Here is a 16,952-nt window from a genome sequence, read left to right on the forward strand (position 1 = left end):
TGCAGAATAAGTAAGCAACAAATGTAAATCTTAGAATTATAAATATGTAGAAATAAAAGCTACTATAAATAGAATCGTCAGCAATAGTCCTCAAATTGGCCCAATTATCAATATCGCCTCCAGTCATCCTGGGAGGTTCTTTAAAATGGTCCCACTAAACTTAGTTCCTTCGACATCACCACTTAATAATGAGTCACTTTCATCCAAGGTGTGCGTATTTCGTGTTATTATTTCTGGGAGTGTATTTCTTCTTGTTTATTTTTTAGATAATCACTTATTGATTGAGAGAACCAAACTCATTATCTAATATTCTTAAAATATTATTAGAACATAAAAGGAATTTAATTTTTATTAATAGAATTATTAGAAAAACTGATGTAAGTAAATTGAGTTTGAATCTTCTGCTCGAATGTGTCGGAAGCTTGCTCTACTTTAGCTATTTCGCTGACAGTATAAAGTTAGCTTCTTCCAGCAATGACAGTAAACCGGTGCTTCAGTAATTTAACAGACATACACAGCCGTCATATCAATCTGGTCCCAAAGATGGATGCTGCATTGACTCCTTCACAAACAGAAGTAAAACTTGCGGAGGTTCCTGAATAAAGTGACCACCATCTATTGAAACCTTTTGAAATTCCCTAGCACCAAAAGGATCTCCTCAGCGTAAACCTTGCAAAAACGAATTCACCTGAAGAGACATCAGGTACATCAACACTTTTAACTCCATCTTTAGATATCCAGCCCCCGACAGTAACCAGTTATACCCGCTAATCCAGAGGTTCTCAATCTTTTTCGGTTTGAGGTTTCCTGGATAATCGGTTTTTTTTTTTTTCCGCGGCGCTTTGGGAATCACCTGTGCTAATCAATATAAACTCTCCAGCTCAAACACTTTTACACCCTTATTGCTCTATAAGGAGACATTGCTTAGATCTCTTTTTAACAATACCTCCTACACAGTTTGGGGATTACAGCTAAGCAACACACTGTTGCAGTTAATGTCCATGCATTACTCTAATCTACAAAGAATTCTACATTACAGATCATTCACACTCTCATGACTAAACTTGAGGATAAATTATCTTTCGCACTTCATACATTAACATGCCACTATCACTGTAATGCAAATCTCTTAGTGTGCTCCACGATGTTTAATTAGTAAATGTAATTACATATTACTTTGTCAAAATTAAATAAAAATACTTACAATACATTTTTTCTTCTAAAGTAATAAATATTTAAATGCTTTGACTATTTGACCATCAGGATGTGGAAAGGGTAAGTTTATGTTGGTAAAAGTAGAAGAATAAAGGAAGTGGAAGCTGTGAGAACGGAGGAAATTGCTTGAAGACGCTCTCCTCTAGTTGTACATCTAGATGAATATAGATCCATTGGAAGTACGATTGCAATAGCTGTCCTCTCTCTATCTCCCTCTGCCTGGAACTTCTCTTTTATTTTAGTTTTCTTTACTCCTTGGGTTCTATTTTTATTCTGCGTTCCAGCAATATTCCAGTTTTGAAAGGTTTTCTTCCCACCCTACTTATTGTCGCTAGGTTTTTTCCCTCTTTTATATTGCCAGTAGTGTGAAGTCTATTTTACTTTAATACTTATTTTCATGGACGCTACTTTTTTTGTGATTTTTTTTTATTTTTATTCATTTTTTAAAGCGGTAGTTGTCTTTCTTAGTTCTTTCTATCCCGATACTCTTTTGGTAGCTTACAGTTTTCCTAACAATACATAATTTAGTTCACTACCTCCCGTTCTCATGTGGTGAAAGTACGGTGAAGAACTTGGCCAACATCATAAATTTTAAGTGAAAACTTAATTCAGTTTCTTAATTGGTGAATAGGGAGGGTGAATTCAACCAAACTGTAGTTATTTCACTGAGAAGTCCACGTGGATAATGCTGCTTCTAACTTCCTAAAGGGGGTCTAGCGGGGGTTGAAATGAAAGAAAACCAGAAATGTATCAACTTTTCGCCGTTTAGATCTCTCAACTTTGGTGATTTAGGAAACTATAAAGTCCCTACTATTGGGTTAGGGTATTATTGGGTACAAAGTACCCGGTGTTCCCGACTGTAAGTGATGCATTCTAAATCTGTTGTTTGCATTGATTGAATGTTGCATGTTCCATTCCTTAAATAACAGACAGGTTTAAATTAAAAGAATTTTATGATGTAGTGCAGTGATGGCGAACCTTTTGAGCTCGGTGTGTCAAAATTTGTTAAAATCGAAACATAATTTTCGTGGCGTGTCCACACATCACAAAAGTAGACTAAAAAAAAAATAGAAATAATTATACTTTTTTAAAGTTAATTATTAATTTATTAATACCATTTAAAATATTTTTATATTAATACCAATTTTGATACAATGTATTTAAATGTATTTAAATATTTAATATTTTATAAATGTATTTAATAGTATTTAATTTGTTACTTGTGGTTCATTCTTTTTGGTGACTGATTCATAGTTTCAATAGGATGAAAAAATAATTGCCATTTCAGTCGTGATCTATGTGTATTAGGCCGAGCTTTCGACCTAAGGACTAGGTCATCTACGAGGGTCGTTTGTAAAGTCCGTGCAAAAATAAAAACTACTTAATTTTTTGGGGTAAACCTTTTTTATTTTTCAACATAGTCTCCTTTTAGGCTTATACACTTCGTCCAACGCTGCTCTAGTTTGTTGATCCCTTCCGAATAATAGGATTTGTCCAAGTCTGAAAAATAGCCATTCGTTTCTGCAATCACCTCCTCGTTTGAATAAAATCTTTTTCCCGCCAGCCATTTCTTCATATTGGGGAAGAAATAGTAGTCCGAGGGAGCCAAGTCTGGAGAATAGGGGGGATGTGAAACGAGTTGGAACCCTATTTCCATTAATTTTGCAACTACAACTGCTGAGGTGTGAGCTGGTGCGTTGTCGTGATGGAAAAGGACTTTTTTGTGGGCCAATCGTGGGCGTTTTTCTTGCAGCTCGGTTTTCAAACGGTGAATAATATGCACCTGTAATAGTTTTACCCTTTTCCAGATAGTCGATGAGGATTATTCCTTGCGAATCCCAAAAGTCAGTCGCCATAATCTTTCCGGCCGATGGAACGGTCTTCGCCTTTTTTGGCGCAGATTCCCCCTTGGTAACCCACTGTTTAGATTGTTCTTTGGTCTCAGGAGTGTAGTGATGTATCCATGTTTCATCCACAGTGACGAAACGACGCTGAAAGTCCTGCGGATTCTTCTGGAACAGCTGCAAACCGTCCTTGCAACACTTCACACGATTTCGTTTTTGGTCAAGCGTGAGCAATCGCGGCACCCATCTTGCGGATAGCTTTGTCATGTCCAAATGTTGGATGCAAAATATTATGTACCCGTTCATTCGAGATGCCCACAGCACTAGCAATCTCACGCACCTTCACTCTTCTGTCATCCATCACCATATCATGGATTTTATCAATGATTTCTGGAGTAGTAACCTCAACAGGGCGTCCAGAACGTTCAGCGTCACATGTGCCCATATGGCCACTCCGAAAATTTTGAAACCACTTATAAACTGTTCTAATCGAAGGTGCAGAGTCACCATAATGTTTATCAAGCTTCTCTTTAGTCTCCTGAGGCGTTTTGCCTTTCATAAAGTAGTGTTTAATCAACACACGAAATTCTTTTTCGTCCATTTTTTGAAAATCACTCGACCTCTTCGATTCAAACGAATGCCAAACACAAAGAAATAGACCGATCTGGCTGAAACTTGGTGCGTGTTCTTCCAAGAGATGCTACTAACTAAACTTAATCTCGATACGCGCCAGTGGTGCTATCTCTCTGACTTTGCACGGACTTTTCAAACGACCCTCGTACAGGGCTGTATTTACAGATTGTTAACAATGATTCTATTAAAATGAATATGTATAATATAACGATACATTATATGTATAATGTATAATACCTAGTTTACAAAGTAATATTTTTATATTACAGGGTTGGTGTATCTTCTGTCTTGTCTGTTCATGGACTGAGTGTGATCGGTCTGTGTGTGATATGTGTTAGGTTGTGTGGAAGTCAGTGTGCCCATTGTCAAGTTTTTTATTGTCAAGTATTGTGTTACACATATTATTATACTTGTACATGCACGTCTGGGTTCAGAATTAAATTATTAATTATTATTAACGTAAGCAATAATATTATTAATAACAAACTCTGGCCGTTATGAGAGACAAATATTTGAATTATGAATTTTTTTTTTATCTTTGAAGATGCGTGTCCACCAAAAATGAGCTCGCGTGTCATAGGTTCGCCATCACTGATGTAGTGTAAGCTTTCGATCTTTTTTCAAGACGTCTGAAGAGATGTTTGGTATCGTCAGTTCAGTTCAAGTTTGTCTTAGAAATAATACAAACTTTGATAGGAAGAGGTGACTTCATTTTTTAGTTTCTCTTAGTTTCCTAAAGGAAGTAGTGTTTGGTAAAGACTCATAGGATTCAATTTGTGTGGCGGAAGGACTCAATAAGAAGTGCCAGTTTGGTTTTGATGAGAATTCCTATATAATCAGAGTATCTGAAATGGAAATCCTAGTTTATTTCATCTTTCGAATAGGAATCCAGGTGACTTCTGGTTTTATCCTAAAGAAGGCGTTATTGTGATTTTTAAGAGTCTTATTTTCATCGCGAATCTTAAGAATTGAGTCTGTGAATCAGAGGAGAGAAAAAAAAACCCTTTGCCCTCAGATTAAGACATTTTGGGTGCGGAAAAGGTTAAGGTTGATGGTACAAGAACTTGCACAGGTTGCTCGTGTCATTATTAATTCGATTCATGATGACTGAAGTCCGGATCTGGATTTACGTCCTAGGATTCGTATTCTCTTCTGTTCTTGTTCCCTGGTCCAGGTATTATGTTGTCATAAAGGACGTCTTAATAGAGTTTTGTTCCTCTCTCAATGACAAGTTATATTATAGGTATAGATCCAAAAATAACGCCCATAATGTTTGATAAAAAAAAGCAACCAGAAGTTCGTGTTAAAATTTCAGAGACTTCCCGCAATTTAATGACGGAATCTATCATTAAAATATTCAATTATGTTCTGAATTCTGATTTAAATGTTCTCTTTTATTTTTTAGAGAATGTAATTAATACAAATTATTATTTATTACTTTTACTATTACTAAATTAAATTATTACTAAATTAATTAATTACTAAATTATTACTATTATTAAATTATTATTACAAATTATTATTTAGGCAGAAATTTGATTAGTTTATTTAAGCTAATTGAGAATGCATCGATCCATGTGAGCTTGCTGTTTCCGGTCGTGTGTTCCAAAAAAAAAAAGAACACGCAAAAGACGATTTGTTGCATTAAAATATGCATTTTGGAAGCTGGTTGGATGTGAATAACTACAGAAAAAAGTGTATATATTAGTTTCACTTCTCCAAATATACGTTAACCACGCAGTGTTGCATTAGATTCAGATGAAAACTACTTTAAGAAAACTATCCATTTCCGGTTTAAATAAATAATAGGAAATTGTTTTGTCTTTTTTTTTTTTTAAAGTAATTTCACAAGTAATTTCTCTAACTTTCTTTCAACCTGACCCTCTTGTTCACGCACAGGTAAACTAGTTTTTCTCACGTTTTTCCTTTTTAACAGAGAAATTCTTAATTATTAGCAGTTCGAAATTTTCTTTTTGTTTTTTTCCCCTAGAAAACTTATTGTTTTTTTTAAAAAATGCTTTAAATGTGCCCATTTGTATCTGTAACCAATTATAACGAGCAATTTCTTTTCCTTTACAAACTACTGCTCTCTTCTTCTTTGTTAATAAAGGAATTACTTTTAGCTGGATTTACAGTGTTAATTGTTAACAGTAGTAATTATGTCAATCAAAAGTATTTATTTATTAAAACTATCCGGTAGGACAGTTGTTTAAGGATTGATCGTCAAAAAGTGCATGAAAAAGTTGTAACGTTGAAAAACACCCAACTTTGACAATTTTTTTCTCTTTTTCAATAAAAGATAAAATTCCCAAATTTTCTTTAAAATAAAGGGCAAACCCTCCTTTATGACTGTAATTTTTTTGCAACCACCCAGATCTAATAGATTTTGAGAAAAAAGTTGCTGAAAATGAGTAAAAACGGCTTTTTCAAAAAATGTTCTTCTTTTATTGATAAATTATCGCATATAGTTCATATTTTTTTATTATCTTGAAATGAGGCACTGTATTCTGAACGAGAATTCACTGGATTCAAGCTTAAGCTTGAAATTTTACTACCTTAGAACCTTGGGAATATAAAAAGACATATGCATTTTTAAATCAGATTTTTATTTGTGAATATAATAATTTTTCTTTCAACTTAATTAACTGAGATTAACTGTTTACAGAATCACTGCAGGCTCCCAGGTTCATCACTCAGCCATCTTCCTCAAGTAGTTACGTTAGTGAGGGTAGAACGAAAATTCTTCAGTGCCAAGCTTTAGGTAAGTGAAGATTTAGTTTTGATTGTTCTGTCTGTGCGTACAAATAAATATTATTTTAGGTTAATTGCAAACTGGTGAATAGCACCAATATCGTGTTTTCAGTAAAGGGTGAATATTAAAACTGGTATTTATCTTTGGTGGTTGTAGAAGAAGAAGAAGGAAGTAAATTGATTATCCTGGGACTATTGTCCCCTAAAAATGAAAACATGTACAATTGGAGGCCCTATTAGCTTGGCCTGTATTTCAGATATTTATAAACAAAAATAGGCAAATATTTACAAAAATAAGAATACAAATTAAGGAAATAAATCCATTCAATTATAATTTCGGAGGAAGCTGGGTAGAAAGGAGATAATTGAACAAAAGAGATTTAAAGATGGAAAGGGGTAGGAGCATGGCGGACAGATGATGGTAAGGAGTTCCAGAAAGAGGTAGCGCGTATTAGAAAGGATTTGTCGAAGGATGAAGTACGGTGTGAGGGAATATAGAGATCAGAGGAACGAGATCTAGTATCAACGGGAATGGATCGAGAATTTAAACTTGAAGAGTTGGAAAATATAAGATGGCCTTCGAGAGGCTACTACTTTGTAGCAGGTTGTTCGTAGTACGCAACAAGTGTAAAGCTAATTCAAGGTTTACAAAAAAAATAAATAAAACGGAAGACAAGTTGATTTGTAAGCAATATGTAGAAGTGCAGGGGTAAATTCTGTTTGTAGCTGGTACAGTCGGAGAAGAACTACATCCACCTTTAGAATAATAATCAGTTTATGTCCGACCATATTATGAAGTTCTTTGAACTTGTATGTTCATTGTTCACTCTATTTCAACAGATTGTTTAAGAGCAACACACTGATATTTCTTAATAACGACCATTTTTTTTTTTTTTTTACTTTTGTACTGAAGATCATCCTTGCTCACCTTCTTTCTCAACGATTTCAAATCTCAGTGAGCTGCTTCTGATAGAGATGAACTCTCCTTCTCGCAGTTCTCTTCAAATTCTCCCATGGAATACCAATTACCTGGGAGACCACTACGAGGAACACTCATTACTGTTGAACGACAGATAAATTGAAATTGCCTAAATTTACCTTTACCTTTGCTTTTACCAAGCGCTCAATCAGTGACCACGAACATTCCAATCAAATGATCTTTAATTTTTTGTAAAAATGTAAAATATCCTTCGCTCTTCTCATACAGTTAAACATCATTATTCCACTAATTACTCTCATCTCCCTCAACTTTGCTTGTAAATACCTTCATCTCATCCACTATCTATCGCCTGCATATTTCTCCATTTCTCATTACTTGTAATTGTCACAGAGGGTTGTCACTGGCGTAAAAAGAGAAAAGTGTTTTTCTGAAAATGGTAGCAGTTCTCAACCAATCGTCAATAAGATATTGTATCTAAAGAATCTTTAGTTTTGGTAAAAATTCTTTTAAAACATTTTTTAAAAAAAGTCAACTGAGAATATCTGAAGCTCATTACTGTTCCTGAAAAAGCTCTAAAGTTGGAATCATCTCCCTGATGCTGTAGTATTAATATTCTATCTTTTCTATGAAAGTGTGCTGTGTAAACAAGGCCTATATATGAGAGAAAAGCGCTGACAAGTAAATAAAAGAAAATCTACTTATTGAATACAGAATGTATTATACATATTGTTTTCAGCCTTCATATCCTCCAACGGCAGCATCAAGCTTCGCTAGTCTTGGCTGTAGAGGGTGAAATAGTAGATCTTGCTAACAGAATGTATTGCTGATACGGCATTTGGGCTCCCGCCGGATGTAGGCTAGGCCTTTAGCTCATTCTACTTTATGCCACCTTTTTCCACTTATTTATGTTCATTTTTCTATCCATTCTTCTTATATGGCTAATGTTTTTGCCTTATTTCATCTTATAAAGAGCACTTCTCTTCGTAATTATATCTACATTATTATAAGGCCGCCATTTGCTGTCTTATCTGTCAGAGGCTGAGTTTGCTTTTGTTTTGAGAATGAAGGTGATTAAATAACAAGTTTTAATATCATTCCATAAACAACTTCAGATGATTATGCGTTATTAGAAGAAAGATCTTTTAATTCTTAATTACCAATCTGATGACGAGAATGAGATCAAACTAAAAAAAAAGAATATCAGCTAATAGAGGTTAGCGTATTAGATCCCCACGCGGAGATCCGAGGTTCGAATCCAAGCTGCTGGCCCATAGATTTTCTCTTCCTAGGAGCTCCTTACAGCTTACTGTCCCGTGGCCGGCAGTGCACTGAAAATAGCTCCGGGCGCCGTTAACCTCAGATCTTGACGCGCCTTAAATAAAGGAAAAGAATATCAGCTAATAAAGTACACCCTGGTAAAATCAGTACATCTAGCATTTAGTTTAGATTATTTAGACACCGGAATTAGTTCAATGATTTCTGTTGAACTAAAGTATAAAAAAAACACCTCCTTCCGTTTAAGAGGATGTTTTCAACAGTGCTTTTCCTGAAAAGGGAGGAAATTATGAATATTTCTATAGAAGTACAAATGAATACCAGAGTTTCAGTTTCCGCCCATTAGGACATTAATATTAATTTCCGGCAGACGGAAAAACCATGCCGATTAAAGTATTTTGTTCTGTTTAAAAAAGAAATCTTGAATTTTGAATTTAAATAAACTTTATTATACTATTATTATGAATATTTTAAATAAACTCGCATCACTTTATGCTTTAATACATGAGGCACTGGAGAATGAAGCCGCAGTAATGCTATAGTTCAAAATTACGAGTATAAACTAAACCTATATCATTTATTTTTAGTTTCATTTTCAAAATTCTCCTTGAATATTAGTATTTTACTTGCATGTCTAAACGAGATGGGATTCACTACCGACAATGCTTTTATTTGTGGTCAAGTTCTCACGAACGGAAGTATGAAGTCAAGAAAACGGAAAAAACCACAGTTCGATAAGGCTAGAAAGGAATCCACAATCCATAAGGCTTCAGAGGATAGCGTGAACTCCTTTCTTTTGCAAAAGGTTCCTAAAATACTTCCTGGGGAAGATTAAGATCTAAGGTTGTACAAATTTACAATCAACTCAAAGAAAATAGTTAAAGTTTTTTTTTCTAGCAATTTATTAGAAAACTGAATACAAAATATTAATAACAGTGTTAACTCGGTTGAGAGATTTAGTAGTTTCGGTTGAAATATTTTGTCCACTAAGTTACAGTTGGGAAACATCCTAATATCCAATCCTAACTTAAAGTGTTTCGTGTTTTTCCGTTTTTGAGTTGTTTACTCAAGAAGACTGATATACAAAACTGTTTCCTCTCTTAGGGGACTCAAAACGTGTACTTTCAGTACAAAACTTGATATCAAATATTTGAAATAATCGCGTAGTATCCGCTTTGTAAGTGAAAGTAATACGTGAATTGGTAAAAAAAAAGTGCAGATATTTTTTTTAAAGTTGTTTGCAAAGTTTTAAGCGGTAAACAAAATTAAGTTCTACAATAAAAATTTACTGAAAATAGTTGACTCTTCAAAAAATAAAAAAGTATTGTGAGAAAGTTGAAAAACACCAGAACGTAGAAGATTTAAGACCGTTTGATAGTGATCCAGGAAGACCGAATTGAAATAAATGGCCAGAAATAATGGTTGGAACGGTAGTTCTCTTCTACAAATATATTCGCTTTTATCTTTAGAAGCAATAGATTCTGGCTGTCTTTGAAAATCCATGGTTAGAAACAAACACACTAATATGGATTTAGAATGATCTGATTTTTCCTAAAGGCCCGTTTTGATAATCTTATCAAATAGTGGATCCATTATCCTCTTTCTCACTTCTGTAACAATTTTTATGTTCCTCTTATCTTCAGCAAGTGGAAGTGTTGCAATCTTGTTGCCTTTAGTGGCCCCGAAGGCACTTTTTTGTGGGGGAGGAAGTGATAAGATATTCCTCTAAAGAACTATTTAGGTGTAATATATTGGATTATAGGCGCCACGATAGTCGAGCGGTTATAGGCTAGACCCGCAAAGCTAAGATGTATTGTGGAACTAGTCTAGCCCTTGGATTTTATTTAATGGTTAATATGAGAAATTTATAGTAAAGTATGTTAGGCGGTTATAGGCTAGACCCGCAAAGCTAAGATGTATTGCGGTACTAGTATAGCTCTTGGATCTTATTTAATGGTTAATATGAGAAATTTATAGTAAAGTATGTTCGGCGGGAAACTGGTTTGGGACTGTCTGGGTGTCCTGAAGGAAATTAGTGACCATAATAAGGTCTTTCTGGCTTGGGTACCTGGTCATTCAGGTCATAAGGGAAACGAAGCGGCAGAGTTATTGGCCCGGAAAGGCTCTGCGGGTCACTTCATTGGCCTGGAGCCCTGTTTTGGGGTTCCGAAGTGTGTGAAGACTGCGGCCATTAACTTATGGGTGCAGAGTAGGTCTCAAGAGTGGTGGCTTACCACCACGGGGCAGAGACAGGCGAAGGAGTTCATTAAAGGCTATTCGCCGAGGCTGACTGCAGAATTAATCCGTCAAGGCCGCGTGGGGCTATAAGGATGATTGTAGGCCTATTAACTGGGCCACTGCAGGCTCAGGAAACACATGCATCACATGGGCCTGGCAGATGATAGCCTTTGCAGGTGTTGTGTCAGTGCTTTGGGGCTCGTGCGGCTAAGGATGTTACTTCTCGGGGTGGTGAAAACCAAGGCCCGTGAGCTTTACCCAGGGAGTCGCTCTCCAGCATCAAGAGTCTGATTAAAAGGACAGGTCTGGAGGGTGAGCTTTAGAGTGAGGGGAGCCACAATAGATCCAAAGGGGTCGCAGTGGCGTAGGCCTTGAGGCAGCCCTAGTTTAATCTATCTATCTATCTATGTTTGGCGGTTATAGGCTACACCCGCCAAGCTAAGATGTATTGCGGTACTAGTCTAGCCCTTGGATTCTATTTAATGGTTAATATGAGAAATTTATAGTAAAGTATGTTAGGCGGTTATAGGCTAGACCCGCAAAGCTAAGATGTATTGCGGTACTAGTCTAGCCCTTGGATTTTATTTAATGGTTAATATGAGAAATTTATAGTAAAGTATGTTAGGCGGTTATAGGCTAGACCCGCAAAGCTAAGATGTATTGCGGTACTAGTCTAGCCCTTGGATTCTATTTAATGGTTAATATGAGAAATTTATAGTAAAGTATCGTATGTTTGCTGGTCGCCTCCGTCCGCGACTCCTAATTTGGTAGTTGGACGTAAAGCCTGACTGAAAAAATAGGCAATTACTTTACTTACTTCATTACAAACTATTTTTTTTTTCAAATATTTTTATGGTTAACTGTGCCTTCGAAATTTCAAATTCAACTAAAAAATTAAACATAAATAATTCCAAATTATTAAAATTTATAAAGAAAGTATTTAGGTATATTACAATTTTTATGCGATGTGTAAACAATTAAATGGAATTTTGTACAATAAAAGACCATATATATGTTAATCGTTCTAATCATGTAAAACAGAACAATAGTTTAATAAAAATTAATTATAGAATTAATTAGTGAAATTGTAAGTAATCAAAATTAAGTAACTGACAATCAATGTTAAAGATGTGAAAAGTTTATATTTTTGAACAGCTGTTTCCACTTTTCGGAGAAAGTTCTGTGGGAAGAGGTTTTTCTTTTCTGCGTTAAAATGAATAAATTCAAAAGTAACAGCAGTTTGACTACAAACATCTGATAAGATCCGGTTGTTCTTATCTCCTCTTTAACAGAAGGACGTAAATTTTGCGCAGTTACTTAGACATAATATATTCATTTGATAGAAATCAGGTATAAACAGAGCTGTTTGCTTTCTTTTGTTGCAATTAAGTATCTCAATTGAAATTGTAAGATATTGTCTGCATTTTCCCATAATTTACATGGACGGGTTAGTTCAATTAGTTGAAACGGGAGTCTGTACTTTGGGGAGTTAAGTGTTCTCTTATTGGAAATGCATGTTTTCAAGTTAAATCTCCTGTCTGCCAAATACTTTACACTTGCAGATCGTGTAGGACAGTGGTTCTTAACCGGTGTTCCGCGAATATGGTCCAAGTGTTCCGCGAAATTTCAATTTTTAATGTATTGAAAATTAGAAACTTAAGAAAGATACGAAAACAAAAAATCGTTCCCTTTTTTTAAATTTGAATTTTCCACTACCAAAGCTGGCCTATCTTTTTAAGTCATAGTCTTTTACAGCATTTTTCCAGTGGAAGTGAATTAGTGTTGGGCAAAATCGTTCATTTTTTAAAACTATGTAATAATTTATCCTTTTTAATTTCAATTAATACATATATCTTTTTTGAAAATTATATTAGATTTTTTAGTATTCATTAATTTTAAGTTCTTGCTAAATACCGAATTTCAAATTTTTTAATGTTAGTGTTCCGCGAAAAAATATATACATAATTGTGTTCCGCGTCTTTAAAAAAGGTTAAGAACCACTGGTGTAGAATATGGGCAGAAACATAGTAAAGTCTAATTCACTATACCAATTTAATGAGTCAATCTCTGAAGATGATTGAAAATTCGAAACCAGTCAGGGACATAAAATACATGTAGCCTAAGAACGGTTAAAATCATCGTTTTACTTAATTACTACTTTAGATTACCTCTGCTGTTTTGAAATGCCCCTCGTTTTTGAACCTAAAATGAGCACCTGAGTTTTCTCAACGCTCCAGAGCTTCACTCTGGTCAGAAGCTTAAATTCAAGTACTTGCTTAAATTTCTGTAGAAACTTCTTTGTAAAGTAATTGTGGACTTTGTCGAGGCTTCATAGTTAAGTAAATTCATTCGCCCATTCAAACCAGTAAGCGCTAAAATAAAGACTCTTTTTTTTCTGTCCCTTGTAGTTAACCACAAAAACAACGAGGTTTCTTGTTGTTGCTTTTAAGGCTAAAAATATTTCTTCTAACATCTTTTTAGACTTTACTATGGTATCCGGAACAACGAAATAACCGAAAACATTTCTAGCTATTAAATAACAGGCGCTTAGCCAAAGTTTAATTGTTTGACACCATTCTCTAGGAGACATCAGGCATATCTCCCTGTATTCTGTACTTTACAATGCAAGTAACCATTACATTACTTACTACTTAATTTTGTAACCCTTTTATAAGAATGCCAAAGTCCTAGATCGTTCGATGAAGTGGCACTAACAGAACACTATCGTATTTAAAATCATTAAATAAGTGAATGAGTATCCAGTATTCACTTTCTTTTTTCCTCAAATCATGCGTATGGAGAAAATGTTTGCTTTACAATGTATTTAATGTTGCAGTCGTAATTGTAGTTATATATAGTGTCGCGTTACATTTATGTTCTTATTTAATCAATATCATGTTCCTCAAAGGTAATGCACTTCACAAATATCTTCCGTTTATTCCCGCCTTCTACTCCATCCATGTGGTTAATATTTCCTCGCGCCAAAAGCCAAAGGCCAGTATGCTTTGCCCGGCAGAGGCATTCAGTTACATGATCTACTTAAATTGTTGAATGGAATCAAATCGGCTTAGTTCAGCTGTGAGTAATTGTTATTTCCTGACTTTCCATCTCTATCCTATTTCAGGATTTTTCCCTGTACGCTTATTTCTACCGGTGCTAAATTTGATTAGATCTAGTTTATGTTCTGTGGTGTAATTTTTTCCCTCTCCCTGCTTTGTTATTTCCAATTAATGTTACAAAGATAATAGCGAAGGAATTAATGATGATGATTTTGTTTGATTATTTTTTATTAGAGGCCCGACAACATCTGAGTCCATTAACGCCCGGAGTGCACCAGCGCTAGATGCACTATATTAGTAACAATGACAATAATTGATACCTCTACAAACTCACTAATTGTTGGGAGAAGTTAGCCTGTGATAACACACCGTAAGTCCGTCTCCAGGATTAGCTACTCTCTTCAGAAGCAAGAGAATCGTGAGGTCATTGGCGTTTTAATCGCCTGCGAGGATGATCTGGAAGGTGATGAGATGATATATGGCGGACAAGAGGATTGGAATGAGAGTGCAAGTTTTTATAGCGAGTTCCAGCAACCAGGACTTACATACGAAATTTCTGTGCGGATGGTTAGATTTGAGGCGTAAAATGGAGCGTTAACGATAGTGCGGAGAATTTTAGTCTGAAGAGATTGAATTCTGTGATGATTGGAGCGTTTAGTTGAACCCCACAGTTCAATACCAGTACGTCCAGGTGGGTTCTAGTAGGTATAGAATTGTAAATCAGTCGTCACCAAACGTTAAATACTTTTTTCTTGTTAATGAAACATTTTGCTTTTTATAGAAAGGTAACCAAGGTTTTTCTCTAAAATTTCGCAAACAATAGTTCGGCTTTTAATAGTTTTTTATTGATAATAGTTTTTCAATTAAAAACACTTTTTTCACGAGCACTCTCTGCAATAAAATGAAAACGAACGATGTGAAACAGTTTATTTGATAAGAGAATTATAAAAACGAAATAGTACAAAGTTCAATTTACCTCTTGCATTTAAGCTTCCTGAATAGCTTCCGGCTCAGTTAAAGGTTACGAGTACATCTGCAGTAATTTTTATAGATAAATTTGGATATGTAATTGCTATAACTGAATTGTTTTTGAAATTATTACGCTAAAAGCGTAATTTCCTCTAGCGAATTGAACGCTTACTAACTCGATAGTATGTCCTGTCTTTCTAATGGATACTTCCGGGTTAATGATGGTTCTACCTTAAGCTATAGAGGCTGGATTTCTTCCAGGTAGTATTCTTGGACCTATTCTCATCACTTTGTACCATTGCAACCTTCCAACTCCTTCAAACAAAACATCACTGACTTACGGCGGACCAATCTAGTATTCTTCTCATTGTGTTTCCGGTACAATCCTCTGAACATTCAGGAATGCTGGTTTGAGTAATGGAAAATGTCTGAATATAACTTTCACTATTAGACTTACTACTTGCCTTTCAGTTCATCTAAAATAGGCTGCTTACCCTTGCGCCGGTCACCATCAGGAATTTAGGGCTGTACATTGCAAACAACTACATGGTATCCGACATTCGGCTCAAACCAAAAGAACTAAAGAAACGTTACTTGCTAGCGCGACTTCTTGACAAAGGTTAAAAACTAATCCTGACCAATAAAGTACTTATAAAGAAAGTAGTAGATAACGCTGAGTTAGTCTTACGGACTTGGTGTATGGTAGTCATCTAAGCAGTTTAATATCCATCACCTTCCAATATTAGCCATTCAAAATACTTTGATGAATAAAAAATAAGGCATAATGATCTTAACGTATCTTAATATCTTCTCGCTTCAGGAAATTCGATACTATTCAACCGGATCATCTACTAATCCAACAGCTCTCATCAGCGGCGTAACTAGATTTTTTAGGCCCATAAGCAAATTCTAACTACGGGGCCCCACCCCTACTAACATTACGTGGATGATTATTTAATAATGTAGTTTTGTAGTTATAATTTAATTTTAAATAAATGAATATATTTGATATTTTAATACTTCTAAACGATATTTATAAATAAAAAAAGTTAATTAGGTAAATATATGATTTTTTATGACATAAATAGTAAATAAATACATTTTTAAAGGGGCCCCGGCTTTAGGGGGCCCGAAAGCGTTGCTTCCCTGTAGCTACGCCACTGGCTCTCATCTTTTACTCTTCCCAACAATTCTATTTGAGGTTTGTGGTCAGGAATTGGGCATTGTTTTTGGAGAGCCACCATTATGTGTTGACTTCTCCCACACGTCCATTTCAACAAAACATTTTACATGTTGAAGGCAATCTTTCTCAAGTTGTACATTTCAAATAAATGTATTGAAAAAAAACTGTAGTTCTTTAGGTGCGAAAATTGAAATACCATTATATGGTTGCATTTGATAGCTACCATATTTGAAATTATTTTTCAACCAGCTCCGATGAAAGTTATATATCGACTTCGACCCCCCTGGTACAAAATTCCTGTAGCTATAACCTGTAAGAGTACAATAATAGCATTGTATAGTATGCAATAAGTAGGGTTTGTGTAGCCTGGCAAGCAATGCCTTCTGCCCTCACTTTCTTTTTAATTAAAGTGTGGAATTTTTAATTGCAATATCCTGGAGAGAGAGACCACAGAATTGGTCTAGCCACCACCATTAGGTATTTCTGCTAGAGTGATGAAATAAAAAAAAAACAATAAGAATACAAAGGTGAGTCTTGCAAAATAATTAAGTTCCTTACCTGGTGATGTTCTTCAGCATTTCTTCATAAATAAAAGACTGGGTTCAAAAAAAATGGCGCCATTTTTCTTCTCTCCATAACAGACATCTCATTCTGCATAAACATTACTTCCTCTTCTTCCTCTTCTTCTTCTTGGAGTCGTCCTCTTGTTGCCTCCTTCTCGTTTATCATGTCTTTACTAACAACTAATCGTATTTTTTGATTCGCTTCATCAGAATTTTAGATCAAACCGGAAGCAGACGTAAAAGTTTATTTTTAAAAAGTTATTTAATTTAAGGCGCGCTAAT

General features: G+C 35.0%; 1 protein-coding gene and 1 long non-coding RNA gene across 5 annotated transcripts in view; one reads left to right on the forward strand and one right to left on the reverse strand.

Moving 5' to 3' along the window:
• sdk (sidekick cell adhesion molecule) overlaps positions 1-16,952 on the forward strand; it is a 272,227-nt gene that overhangs the window by 216,275 nt on the left and 39,000 nt on the right. For all 4 annotated transcript variants that reach the window (XM_074115983.1, XM_074115982.1, XM_074115984.1 and 1 more), the window contains exon 2: positions 6,358-6,453. In XM_074115983.1, the coding sequence (XP_073972084.1) occupies positions 6,358-6,453 (96 nt within the window). The remainder of the gene's footprint in view (positions 1-6,357; positions 6,454-16,952) is intronic.
• Positions 6,280-16,952, reverse strand: part of LOC141448001 (uncharacterized) — a 29,951-nt gene continuing 19,278 nt past the window's right edge. Inside the window, exon 2 of the long non-coding RNA XR_012454767.1 lies at positions 6,280-6,484. This is a non-coding gene — a long non-coding RNA (uncharacterized lncRNA). The remainder of the gene's footprint in view (positions 6,485-16,952) is intronic.

The sequence above is a fragment of the Rhodnius prolixus genome, unplaced genomic scaffold (genome assembly GCF_049639745.1).
Source record: "Rhodnius prolixus isolate KJV_2025 unplaced genomic scaffold, Rpr scaffold_13, whole genome shotgun sequence".
In the NCBI taxonomy this organism is placed as follows: Eukaryota; Metazoa; Arthropoda; class Insecta; order Hemiptera; family Reduviidae; genus Rhodnius; species Rhodnius prolixus.